This window comes from Solanum stenotomum, chromosome 6, assembly GCF_019186545.1.
Source record: "Solanum stenotomum isolate F172 chromosome 6, ASM1918654v1, whole genome shotgun sequence".
NCBI lineage: Eukaryota > Viridiplantae > Streptophyta > Magnoliopsida > Solanales > Solanaceae > Solanum > Solanum stenotomum.
In genome coordinates, this window is record NC_064287.1 from 55,732,990 (window position 1) to 55,746,850 (window position 13,861).

Here is a 13,861-nt window from a genome sequence, read left to right on the forward strand (position 1 = left end):
TACCCAAAAGATATATTGACCAGTTTCCAGAGCTGATAATATACAAAAACACGCCATTTTACATACTTCATGTGCTGATCGTTCATGTATCGCTTCACCTCACAGCCAGATATTGTACAAAACGACAGCTTGGGACATCTACTCCATAGCAGTTGTTCATTTCAGTCATATAGTTAGAGGTGAAGCATATCGGTGTTCATTCCCTATTTGGTGTTAGCTCTGCTCCTTCTGGCACTAAAGTTTGCATCATCTGTGCGCAGTTAAACATGGTCAGCATACAACATCCAAGTGAAGGAAAGACAGTTCAACAAAAAATACAAAAAATGATACGATACCTTCCAATCATTGTAATCATATCTCAAGATAAACTGGTAGCGTACAGCTCCACGATGTGTAATGCTCCGCGGAACTGGAGAATTGATTCATCATATTACAATTCAGAAAGGAATAAAAGCGGAAAGGTACAAGCGAACAGATAGAATAAAGGTCAATGATCATATACGTGAAATAACTCGTGATATGCTTTTAGTTTTAATGTCATAGTAGAATATCTCATCCAGAATGGCAAAGTGAATTTACCTATCTTGCAAGTGAAACGAGAACCAGTTTCATCAGCGGAGATTGAAGCCTGCCCATTGTGTACTGAAAAAGAAAGTGCAAACAAATTCTCAACAGTATGAGCAAAGGAATTTCTCATTAGAAAGAGTTCGTCAAGCATGACACTTTTCTTCTCCTTTAAGAGCTCCGATATGTTTGACATATTCTTGCTAACATCAGGTTTGTCCTTGACAGTTTCACCAGCAACCTATTAAAAAGACTCGAAAAATTGAAGATCATTTATCAACCAAACAACGTAAAAAGAGTGGCAAACACAGTCGATGGCAGAGGCGGCTCAAACCCGTTTGTGGCCTAAGGCCAAAATCAAACTAGAGGCCTTAAAAAAAAAATTATAAATGTTTTTATTTTAAATCTATTTTTCTAACTTTTTGAGATGCAAAGTTGTTAATAATTTTTGTGTAGTCAATCTCTTCTAACAATTCTTTTTCAATCGATAATATAGCCAAACCACTTAATCTTTCTTGAGACATTATCGATCTTAAATAATATTTTATTATTTTTAATTTTGAAAAACTTCTTTCGGTTGAGGCGACTGTTACGGGAATTGTTAACATTATTCTATAAGCAATGTAAACATTTGGAAAAGAATCAAGTCTTTTTATTTGATTAAGTATCTCAATTAGAGTATTGTCTTCTACTTTTATGATTTCCCTTAACACTTTTAATTCAGAAAATAAGTCTAAACCGTCAATATCAGAGTGAGTATTATGTTTTAAGGAACATTCAAGTTCAAGACAATATTTTTTCAAATTCTCATCATCTAATGATTTCAATTTTTTCCCACTAAATAGAAAACCAAAAATATTTTCATATACTTCAAATTGTTCAAATCTATTTTGAAGTGAAAAGATGGCTTGGTCTACTATGTATAAGAAGTAATCAACTCTAAATGATTCTTCAAGAGATCTTGTGATTTCATTATCAACATTCTCATCAAATTGTTTTTTTCTATAAATTACATGTTTCTTACGAAATATAGGTTCTATATTCATCTCTAATGCAATTTCCTTAGCCGAAATCATAGTACTTGTAAATCCTTCTTCTCTATATTTTTTAAGAAAAGAAACTAAACCTCTTAATTGATCTATAGCGACATCAAAATCTAACAAATATTTTAAAACACTATTTACAATATCAAATAAAAAATATAATAAACATAAGACACAAAACAAAAATAATATTAGAAATTAGAATGATATTACCGAATTCAAAAGCTATGAAGACTTGATTTCCAAAAATGAATCGGGTTGCTACAATATAGTTTTCTCCAAATTTAAAATATAAGCTATCAATAGAACGAGTAAATTTTTAAGCTTTGAATAAGAGAGAGATGTAAGATTAGAAAAAAGAAAGTGAGAAGAAATAGAAGGGAGGAGGATAGAATATATAAAAATAAAACTAGAAAAAAATAAGGTAAAAAAAAAAGATAATTTGTACATTAAAAAAAAAAGTACACAACTTTTTATTGAAAAGTCAAAAAGTCATAGTCATATCTATCATACTATCACTTCATTGAGCCGTTTTGCATTTATTGTCTTGGTTCTAACAATTTATTTTTTTTAAATTTAATCCTTCCTAATTAACTAAAAAATGGGGCCTTTGCATTTATTGTCTTAGTTCTAATATTATTATTTTTAATTTAATCCTACCTAATTAACTAAAAAATGGGGCCCCCTAAAATTGGGGGCCTAAGGCAAAAGACTTTTTTTTAAGCCTTACCAGCCGGCCCTGGTCGATGGCCTCGGCTTTAGTTTTCTTCAAAATGCATATGGAAGCTGCAATCTCAAAAGATTGCATAGGGGAAATGACCATACCAATTTTGGCCGAGTAAGGCAGACCTTTCTCAGAGGCAATCTCCTGTAAACCACAATCTCTTTTGGATAAGAATGATAAACTACAAGCTGCTTCCTTGGCTTAAATTCAGTTTTCAGAACTCCAAGACTGAGAACGAGCCGAAAGCACTCAACAGATTAAACATAATTACATTGTTTTTCTTTGTTCTGTTCAAATTCATTATTAAAGAAATGAAAATCTTACATTGTCTTGCAACCTTTGCCTTCCATAAACACGAGTGAAGCATCAGCTCCAATCTTTTCCCAATTCACAGTTTTTAGTGACTTCCCAATGATGTGATGTTCCATTGCATTCTTTGAACGTCCTTTTCGTAAACCATTGACTTGAAGCAACCAAGAGATGAATATAGAAGGTGAGATACTACAATTGGGACGTAATTGGAGAGATTCCACAACAGTATTGGTAAGTCCGAGCAAGGCCTCTGCATCCACCACTTGCTCTCGTGACCTCTTAACTGGAAAACCATACATTATAAAGTATACCAAGAGAGAAAAGCAGGGGAAAATACATAACAATTTGTTGCAGCAATTTCACGTGGCCATTGATTGAGATAACACATAATGAAATCACATTTATAGCTTAGTGAGTCATGAGTAAAGTTGAGCACACCTTGGAGAGTAGTACTTCAAGCAACAAACCAAAAATTGAAACTTATCGAAGAATAGAAATTGTAGCCTATTTTGGAACAACATCAAGAGTAGTATAATGAAAATGAGACGAGATCACCTATTTCATAAATCCGCATTGTTCTTTACATATACATACAAGGAAAAACACTTTTCGCAAAGCAATGTCAGGTGATACCCCTTTCTAAATTATGCCACAAGAAAGAAGCAAAGAGGAGGTATCCAAACACATAAAAGACCATTTTTGTTCCCTCTGTCATAATTCACATGATGCATGTTCTTTTTTTACTTTGTCTCAAGAAAACCAACCTCTTTCAATATAGTTCAGAAAGAATTTAACTTTAAACTTCCAAATATCAATGGCTTGTTCCTAAACCAAAAGTTCTAAGAAAAAAAATCTTTCTTTCTTAAACTTCATGTCCGAATCAAAGTGCATCACATAAATTAGGACGTCAAAAATACATGAATAGACACACATATATAAAAGGTCAACCCATTGCACTAAGCTCCCGCTATGCACCGACCAGGAGAAGAGTCAAACCACAAGGGTCTATTGCACCTTCCCCAGCTCAAACTCATGATTCACATAGCAACAACTTTACCAGTTACGTCAAAGCTCCCGTTCACAAACATCTATAAGAAAGCTAATAAAATATACCATTGAGATACAAGTCATGAACACTATTCAACACAATGTTGAACTTATTTGATCCTGCAGCTCCAAGTTCACATCTTGTCTCTGCATTTCAAGAAAACCCCAAAAACCCAAAAAAAAAAATAAAAAATTGTAGCAAAATCAATGGCATAAAAAGTGTAAATTGTTTTTACAAATACCATCAACAATGGTTCTAATAAGAGAGTATTGTAATCGAACACTACGACGAAGTGAATCAGGCAGATTAGTAAAGTCATTGATCTCATTAAAAGCTTCAAGATTTTTTAGCCTTTGTGACAAATCATTTATTCTACTTAATTCTTTATCTTCTTCTAGTTTAATTTTTTTAGCTCTAGTTGTTGGACTCATGGCTTTACACTCTTCTTCTTCTTCTATGAAAGTTGAAATAGTGAAATAAAAGGGGCTTGGCTTTACTTTACTTTACTTGCGTTGAGAAATGTGAAGAGTATATGAGAAGGTGAACAGGCTAATTATTAGTACTACTAGTAATATATTGGCTAATAGTAGGATATTTGAATGTGAAAAGACTTGCATCATGTCTCTTACGTAAGCTTTATATTTCACTATTTCTAATACTCCTTCGTTATGTTCATGGAATTTCGAGAGTCAATTAAAAAATATTGATTAAATTTCTATGTTTGAATGTATAATTAAAATTAAGATGATTGAATTTCAAAATTCTTATGGTGGCATATAGATTTAGACGGATGGAATAACTTGTTTGTCCTTGTAAAATCTGATTAATATAAAAAGTATTTTGAATTGGGTGTTTTTGTTGTATTTTATTGTTAATGTCACTAATGTATTGTTAAATCCGTCATTATGCAATAAATAAATAGCTACTTTTTTTGGTATGAAATGAAAAATGGGAAGGAATTGTTAACTAGGCCAAGTAGTATATAGTCAGTTTGGTTCGATTGTGAAAAGCCATCTGCATAAACAAGACCTGCGGGTACCCGACATAGAATAGCAACTTAAGAAATGTCAATAACAGATCTTCTGAACTGTATACATGTCTTAAATTCATCAGCCTTATATAGTGTTGACAACTTAACTCTTTTTTGTCCATGCCAAATATCGGTCAGGTCGAATGATTTGCTACTCATGACAAGGGCATCAATAGCTAGCCCCAAAATATAACAGAGGATAAATTTCTTATAGTAGAGTACACAACTCAAGTGTTAGAAAAATACTACTATAGGTGAAGAATAAATCTATTTACGACTACTACATATATACATATGAATAGATTTGATTTACAACTCAAATAATGTATAATAATTTTAATAGAGTGCAGAGGATCTGTTATTAACAGCTCTGAATCGGGTACTCGGAGGTCAAGCTTATGCTTCTTCAGAGATGCCTTGTGACAGTCGAACCAAGCCAATTATACAGATACTTGGCCTGGTTAAAAATGATCACTTGCTCATGACATTTTATTTTCTTCTTATAGTTACATCAATAGACTAATTAACTGAACCACTGATGTATATATTATCAAACTGTACATTTAATTTCTTCAAATAATTGGGAGTATACAATATCAGAGTGAACTCATGAATAAAGAATTTCCAAATCGATCGAAGACAACATAGAGTCTTTATTAATGTAACGATGGACTTAAACAATACAATAGTAATAACATTTAACCAATTCCAAGTAATGGTATTCTACTTAATTTCAAAGCTTATTTTTATACCAGTAAACACCTTTGCCTAGAGAACCTCTATCTTTTTCAACATAAATGCAATCCTTGGTATCCCTCCACATTGCCTTTAAAATTGGGGTATCATCAACTTGATAGTATTCACCAAGCAACGGTTTGATAGCGTTAGTTGCCTCCATTGCATGGTAATGTGATATGTATGAGAATATATGATGCAAAACATGAGTATCTGTAACATTGTGAAACACCTTATTTAGCACACCATAGTCTCTATCTACCGTAGCTAGAGCCCCTCTTAGATAATCCCACTCCGATGAATCATAATGTGGCAATGAAGCGTGAGTGTGGTGTAACAAAGTTATCAAAACTATAAATCCATTCATAATTACAATGGGCACTCCATAGATGCATACAAGCCATGTTACCCCTTGTGTCAAAGCAATGCGATACAACACATAAATTGTTGCAAGAATACCTGCATCTGAGATGTAGATTTGTAGCCTTTCACGGTCAGTATATATTGGGCTATATGGATCGTAGTGACATGCAAAACGGTCATATTTTTTGCCGGAGATATTGAACATCAAGTATAAAGGCCAGCCAAAAGTGAGGGTGAAGGCAAGTACGAGTACTCGTCCTAGTGGATTGTTCAAGTATTTGTAGTACCATCTTAGTTTTGATTTAAAACTAGGTAAGTAAACTTCATCATTCTCAAGGGAACCTGTGTTGGCATGGTGACGACGATGACTATGTTTCGATGCAAAGTAGGGTGTTGAAAGGGCAGAGTGGAGGATATAGCCAACAATGTCATCTACCCATTGGTAATCACTAAAGCCATGGTGACCACACTCATGGCCAATGACCCATATTCCGGTACAAACACAACCTTGAACGATCCAGTAAGCAGACCATGCTAGGTAATTATACGGGGAAGGAATGAGGTGGAAGTAAGTGGTGGCAATATAATAGAAGACGGAGACAAGTATGAGATCCTGAATAAGATAGGAAAACGAGCGAATGAGAGATCGTTGAAAACAGTGAGGAGGAATGGCCTTCTTGAGGTCACCAACTGTAAAGGGAGGTTTCGAAGATGGAACTCTTTCGAGAGGATTCTTCTTTTTTGAATCTTTAGTTGTTCGAGAAGACATATTGCCACCGCCTCTCATTTTCGTTCATATGATAATAAGCGTTTAATTCTAACAAACGAACGATATTAAAGTCTTACTCTGTTCTCTAGGAAAAAGAGAAAGAGATCAAATGCTTATTGAGTGGTTTCTCACTTTGTGAAAATAATGTGTGTATATATAATGGCTATATGTGGGACACACATTGCCAATTTTATTAGTTCATCAATGGCTTGGCAGCTTCATGCACATTAATTGTTGTGTGTAAATTAATTTGTGCAGTAGTCTGATTAACAAATGTATAATGAGATCCAATATATGTTTTGGTAATCATGTTTTAGCTAATTTTGGTTTGTGTACTTTGGGAAAAAGGTTTGAAGTAGAGCTGTCAAAATGGACTTGGAATCAAGGCCGGGTTTGGTTGCTTTTGTGTAATTTTCTTGGGTTGTCCGTTTTAGGGACAACTTAATAGTAAATGACCCTCTTTTAATTCATACTGTAAATTAGGGACCTTTTAAATTATGATTTAAAGATTTCTTTTGAACAAACTGAATTTGTTAGTTATTACAAACATTGGACGAAATTTAATATTTTGTGGGTAAGGTTGAGCAATGTATGAACAAACATATTGTGATCCGAAAGGATAAGTTTTCAAAATAAGAACAATACGACTTATCCCTATATAGTAGTAACTCACAAGCACATACACATTGTTGTTGTTTACATCCCTACTTTATTCAAATAGGACGAAACGTCGTGATGATTCAAAATAAATAAATAATTAATTCAATTTAGAAAGAATTTAAGAATAAACGAATTTTAAAGGAATCGCCACTTAATTTTAGGAAAACTAGGAAACCAATTAATTAATCTACGAAACCAAGATATTCTAGGTAAGGGGTTCAAGTTATTCCGAAGGGAATGGGTTAGGCATCCTTTGAAATCCACAAATGTGGGTCCCGACTGAATTCATTTTTTTCAAATTGAGGATGAGAATAAAATAATGTACAAATATAATAAACATGCAATATACACAAGTAATATGATAAAACAATAATATAGGAATCGGCCTAAATTTGCCTATCGTCAATAATATACAATATAAATAGGAGTATAATTCAAACCTAATTCGAATAACTTCAATAGGAAGCACCTCCGGGTACCTGTAAAGACACATAGTAAAAGTGTTAGTTATAAATAAATATGAATAAAAATAAATGAATCAAAAATTAATTTAAAAATAAAAATTCGTCTTATTAACATGGGAGGCCTTAGAAATCGACGGTAATTTCTTTATCGGCCAATTTTAACATACAAAAATATGAACTTAAACTAAATTTCCGTCTTTTAATATTGGTATGGCTTCGAAAATCGACGGAGAGATTTTTTTATTGATCAATTTAACTTGTAACATGAACACAAAATAATAACAATGACATAAACAAGAGAGATAACAATTAAGCTACTAGATCCAGGCTAACAACACTTTCACACAATCAAAACTGCAACACCAACATTTATTAATTAAATAATCTAAACATTATGTATATATAACTTCACAATAAATAGAATAAAAGAACTATAAGCTAATCACTTAATTTGATATGATCCACAAACAAAACAAAATAATCAAGAGTAGCAAAAACAGTAGCAAAAACTAAATATAAATAACGAAAACTTTGCTGGAACATTCAAAATAAATACTAAAATATCAATCCACAAGTAATAAAAGTAATCAACAATAAAGAAAGATCAACATAATAATAACGGCATAATACGTATATTAGCCCCTAAATTTGGCTTCAAATTTTAACTTTGACCTTCAACTTTCATAATGCACAAATAGGTACTTTAACTATTCTACCTTTAAATAAATAAACACACAATTTTCGGAGCCAAAAAGCGTGAAATGCAAACGCTCCCATATGTATTAGTGACCCACTCAATGACTGCCAACTAATTAAATATTTTACACGTCATTTTAGAACTAAAAAAAATCAAAATTAATTTACTATATGTCACTACTAATGTATAAGTATGAATAAGCACACAGCTGAAGGTCAACACGTGTGCTTCAACTGTGGGCTTATTTATCATCAGCCGAAAAGTCCTTGATTTTCAATGCATGTGGGCCCGTTTTCCTGTCTATTTGACACCTTTTCAATTTGCCATGCATTTATTTCAGTCTCTTTTAATGGATATGGATCCCACCTCACTAATTCCATTCCCTTCTCTTTATTTCAACTTCTTCCTTCACTTTCATTTTGTGGTAAATTAATATTTGAAAATGTCAATTTATTCAATTTATAATTTATTTGTCTTATTTCTTTTTTTAATTTATGTGTATTCAAAGATTACATTTAAGATACTATAAATTATTAGACTTAATATTTAAAATATTTTATTACAAATTTGAAAATTACGTAATATACACTATTAATTACAATAATTACTAATTTAAAATATTTTTTCAATCTAATAAGAGCCTACAAACACACTATACGTTATATGGACCAAAAATCCTATAAACCACAATAATTACAACAACAACAACAACAACATACCCAATGAAATCCCACTAGGTGGGGTCTGGGGAGGGTAGAGTGTACGCAGACCTTGCCACTACCTCGTGGAGGTAGAGAGGCCAAACCACAATAATTAACAACTTAAAAAATTCTGTTATATATTTAAAATGATGTTAAAAGTACTATAAATCACAATTAAAATATATTTTTTTTAAAAAAAATTTGTTGACTCTTGAAATTCTATTGGTGACACATGAATTTGAATAGATGGAACAATATATATTATTGAAAGTTAACAAAACTATAAGTTATTCGAAAATGACGTTAATGATTTTTATAAATTATTACAAATTAGCAACTAAAATATTTTTGAAAAAACATACAAAAAATTAGTTGATGAATCAGCCACCACACCGTCGACATGTATGCTTTCTGTGATTAAAATTGAGTTTAAGGGTTATTTTGGTCATTTAAGGATTTTTATTTAAACTTCAAGCTTTATTAATAGTGATGTATTCATTTTAGAGTTAACATGAACGTTTACTACCATATAAATATATATATAATTTATTCAAATTTAAAATTTAAAACTATTTATTTAACGTCAGTTAAAAATTAACTTTTAAATAATTATGCACGGGCTCTTCATCACTAGTATATATATATAATATAATAAGCGGGAATATAGAGGACCTTGAGGTCGACACGTGTTCCTTTTTCCTTGTGGACAAAAAAAAGACTATACAGGCAGGAGGTCAACCTGTAAAAATAAAAGGGGGGACCCATATTTTACTATTGAAGGATGCGTGTTTCTTTTAAATTTCTTTTACTATACTAAATAATTGTACAAAATATTATAAATCACGATAATTATTTACTTAAATATTTAAAAGATATAAAAATATATAAAAGATCTGATTGACTCTTTAAATTTTACCGGTGACGCATAAATTCGGACAAATGAAATAATATATATTATTTAAAAATTTCTTAAAAAGTACTATAAATTACAGTAATTAAAAAGTATACTCACCCATCTTGCCAAAAAAAACTTCATTATAATTTTTTTTCGCAATAACAAATTTTTTTATTAAATGTCACTTGCATTTTGCAGTGAACAACAAATAATGCAAAAAAGAGGGGAAAATTGTTGAAAAAAATATAAAGAAGGTTTAATTGTCCTTTCAATGCTTTTTTTACTGTTGGCCCCCTCGATTTTTACATCTGACGCGCCTAATTTGAGTGTATTTCACGCATTTTGCCAGGTAGGATCCGAGTGTTTTTTTGTTTAAGTTTTGGATAGTTAAAGTGCCTATTTGTGCACTAACAAAGTTAAAGGTCAAAGTTATAATTTGAAGCCAAATTAAGGAAACAATTTATGTATTATGCCTAATAATAACTAACAATACAAATGAAATAATGCACGATCAATCTATAAGTGACAATAATAGTAAGTAATAATAATAACCAACAACAAAAGATAACAGTGCACAACAAGGTAATAATGAATGGAACAATATTGAATAATAATCTAAAATAACAGTGATAATAGTGGTAGGAAACAATTGTAAAATTAGCAACTAAACAAACATGATAACTTTAAGCACAATAGGAACGGATGAAGAACAAAATAAAAATAGAAAAAATTAAAGTTACCGGAGTAATGTGTTTTCCGGCCAGATTTGGTTGTTGGTGGTGACCGGAAAATTAATAAATAGTGAAACCCCTTTTGTGAATTCAAATCAGAAAATTTTACAACCCTATTCTAAAAGTAAATTCACCACCACCCTTTAACCTAATAGGCAAATTATTCTTTAAATAGGGGGTTGAAAATTACAATACCATTATTTTAAAATTGTGGACCAAAATCACCGGTCAATAAAATATCTGTATATGAAATATTATCTGTATTTGAATGAATTTCTAGGCTGTGCAAAATATCAAAATTAATATTAACGGATGTAACAAATAAAATGAATATATATAAAAAAAAAAAGTATGATGAACGTAACTAATGACATGTAAAAAATACAATTTTAAAATTAACTGATAAAAACTCCAAAATTTTGATAAATGAGGATAGTTATCGATAAACTTATTTAAAATTATATAAAAAAAAAAAACTTAAAGTTGCGAATTTTGAAAATGTTAGGCCAAAATTGGGTGTCAACAACTGTCCCTTTCGTTGGATATGATTGATGAAAGTAATCATGGACAATGAAAATTGACAAACCCGATTTTGGCCGAACATGTGACCTTTATATAAAAGTGTGGTTGGAATGTGGTGGAAGTCGATCCCGAACTTTCCTCCAAAAGGTTTCACGTTGTGTTCCGTCCTTGTTGAAGTAGTCCACACTTGTGGCTCAACTGAGAATGCATCCTCTTGGATGTTCTCGAAAAAACAAAGATAAAATTCATTAGTAGAGACAATATTACAAGGAAAAAGGTAGGATCTCTTATGATACGACAAATGAAGATGATCCATTGGTAGGATAAAAATGCATGTCCATCGGTAGGACAAATGAAGATGATGATCCATTGTTAGGATTTTGAATGTATGTCCATCGGTAGGACGAATGAAAAAACATGATCCATTGATAGGATTTTGATTGTATGTCCATCGGTAGGACGAATGAAAAAACATGATCCATTGATAGAATTTTAAATGTATGTCCATCGGTAGGACGACTTAAAAAACATGATCCATCGATAGGATTTTGAATGTATGTCCATCGGTAGGACGAATGAAAAAACATAATCCATTGATAGGATTTTGAATGTATGTCCATCGGTAGGACGAATGAAAAACATGATCCATCGATAGGATTTTGATTGTATGTTCGGTAGGACAAATGAAAAAACATGATCCATTGATAGAATTTTGAATGTATGTCCATCGGTAGGACGACTTAAAAAACATGATCCATCGATAGGATTTTGAATGTATGTCCATTGGTAGGACGAATGAAAACACATGATCCATTGATAGGATTTTGAATGTATGTCCATCGGTAGGACGAATGAAAAACATGATCCATCGGTAGGATTTTGAATGTATGTCCATCGGTAGGACAAATGAAAAAGATGATGATCCATCGGTAGGATTTTGAATGTATGTCCATCGGTAGGACGAATATTAAAAAAATGATCCACTGATAGGATTTGGAATGTATGTCCATCGGTAGGACGAATGAAAAAACATGATCCATCGATAGAATTTGGAATGTATGTCCAACGGTAGGACGACTTAAAAAACATGATCCATCGATAGGATTTTGAATGTATGTCCATCGATAGGACAAATGAAAAAACATGATCCATTGATAGGATTTTGAATGTATGTTCATCGGTAGGACGAATAAAAAAACATGATCCATTGATAGGATTTTGAATGTATGTCCATCTGTAGGAATACTTTAAAAACACGATCCATCGGTAGGATTTTAAATGTATGTCCATCGGTAGGACGAATGAAAAAAAAGATGATCCATCGGTAGGATTTTGAATGTATGTCATTAGGTGTAATGTCCAAAATACTCTTTTAATCATGGTTTACTTTGATATCTATGTATAGTATTCCTTCATATTCAAAGGTGTTTTCATGTAAAATTTCGCTATGATATCTCCTAAAGCGAACTACGCACGCACACAAATACTATAAGAAATTCGAGTTTCCATGACGACTCATAAATAGCCTAAAAAGTAAGATTTTTTTCTAACTATGCATAAATCACCTAAAAGTGAAATACTATTTTTTTTTCTCCCTACCCCTACACAAAAAGAATGTTCTTACTTTATCCTTTAGTATGACTCGAACCCTCAATCTACCAGTTGATAGTGAAGACGCTCAACCACTTGAGCAAGTCTCACTTATCATACATAGCTAATCCTAGAATTGTTCTATCGCATTGAATTTGGTATAAAAATAATACAAAGAGTTTTTACAATATAACTATATATTTTCTAGAATTAAAAATAGATAACCAAACACGAAACAAAATGATACAATTTATTGTACCATTATTATTTTATACCCTCTCAGTTTTAATTTGTTTGTCCTATTTAACTTTACATAGAGTTTACGAAAGTAAAAAAAATAATAATTGAATTTTGTAGTCTTAAGTAAAATATATATTTAATATATCAAAATGTCCTTTAATCATATGATTTTAAACCTGTCATAAAAAAAAAGTTATCGAAAAAGAAAAGAGACATTTTAAAAAGTATATTAAAAAGAAATGTGAAACAACCAAAAACAGGAAAATGTTTTGTAGTACTCCATATACCAAAGTGTATTTGCTACTGGCTTGCCTAATTTTATTGGTTCATTAATAATGGGAGATCAATAAATGACAAGGCAGGTAGAGTTATTTAAGAAATAGGAGTAATGAAGTACAAATTCATCTGGGGCCATAATAATAATAATAATAATAATAATAATAATTGATAATTGTCCCCTAGTGATTTTGACTATGTGCTTTAGATTCCAGTTCCATCATTATTATAACCATGTTTATTATAAGTAATTACCTATTAATGTAGATAAATAATATTATAAAACAGAGTTTGAATTATATATGTTGATATAAACAAAGATTATATCACCGTGTCATTGTTATGTGAGCCCACAGATACAGTGTTCAACGTAAATTCAATGTATTCCGCAATATTTTGATACCAAATTATGACTAGACGTTTTGTAATTAAATAAAACCTTGATATTTTCCATAAGTGCAAATATCACTATTTACGAAAAATTTCTCTAAACAAAA

At 31.4% G+C, this 13,861-nt stretch overlaps 2 protein-coding genes and 1 pseudogene across 4 annotated transcripts in view; all 3 read right to left on the reverse strand.

Moving 5' to 3' along the window:
* LOC125866592 (delta(12)-fatty-acid desaturase FAD2-like) overlaps positions 1-13,861 on the reverse strand; it is a 43,267-nt gene that overhangs the window by 26,759 nt on the left and 2,647 nt on the right. The gene's annotated exons all lie outside the window — the stretch shown is intronic.
* On the reverse strand, positions 197-4,122 carry LOC125868948 (non-structural maintenance of chromosomes element 4 homolog B-like; annotated as a pseudogene).
* On the reverse strand, positions 5,455-6,667 carry LOC125866591 (delta(12)-fatty-acid desaturase FAD2-like). Its single transcript, XM_049546867.1, has one exon. It carries the CDS (start codon positions 6,604-6,606, stop codon positions 5,455-5,457), a length of 1,152 nt encoding a protein of 383 aa, XP_049402824.1. The 5' UTR covers positions 6,607-6,667.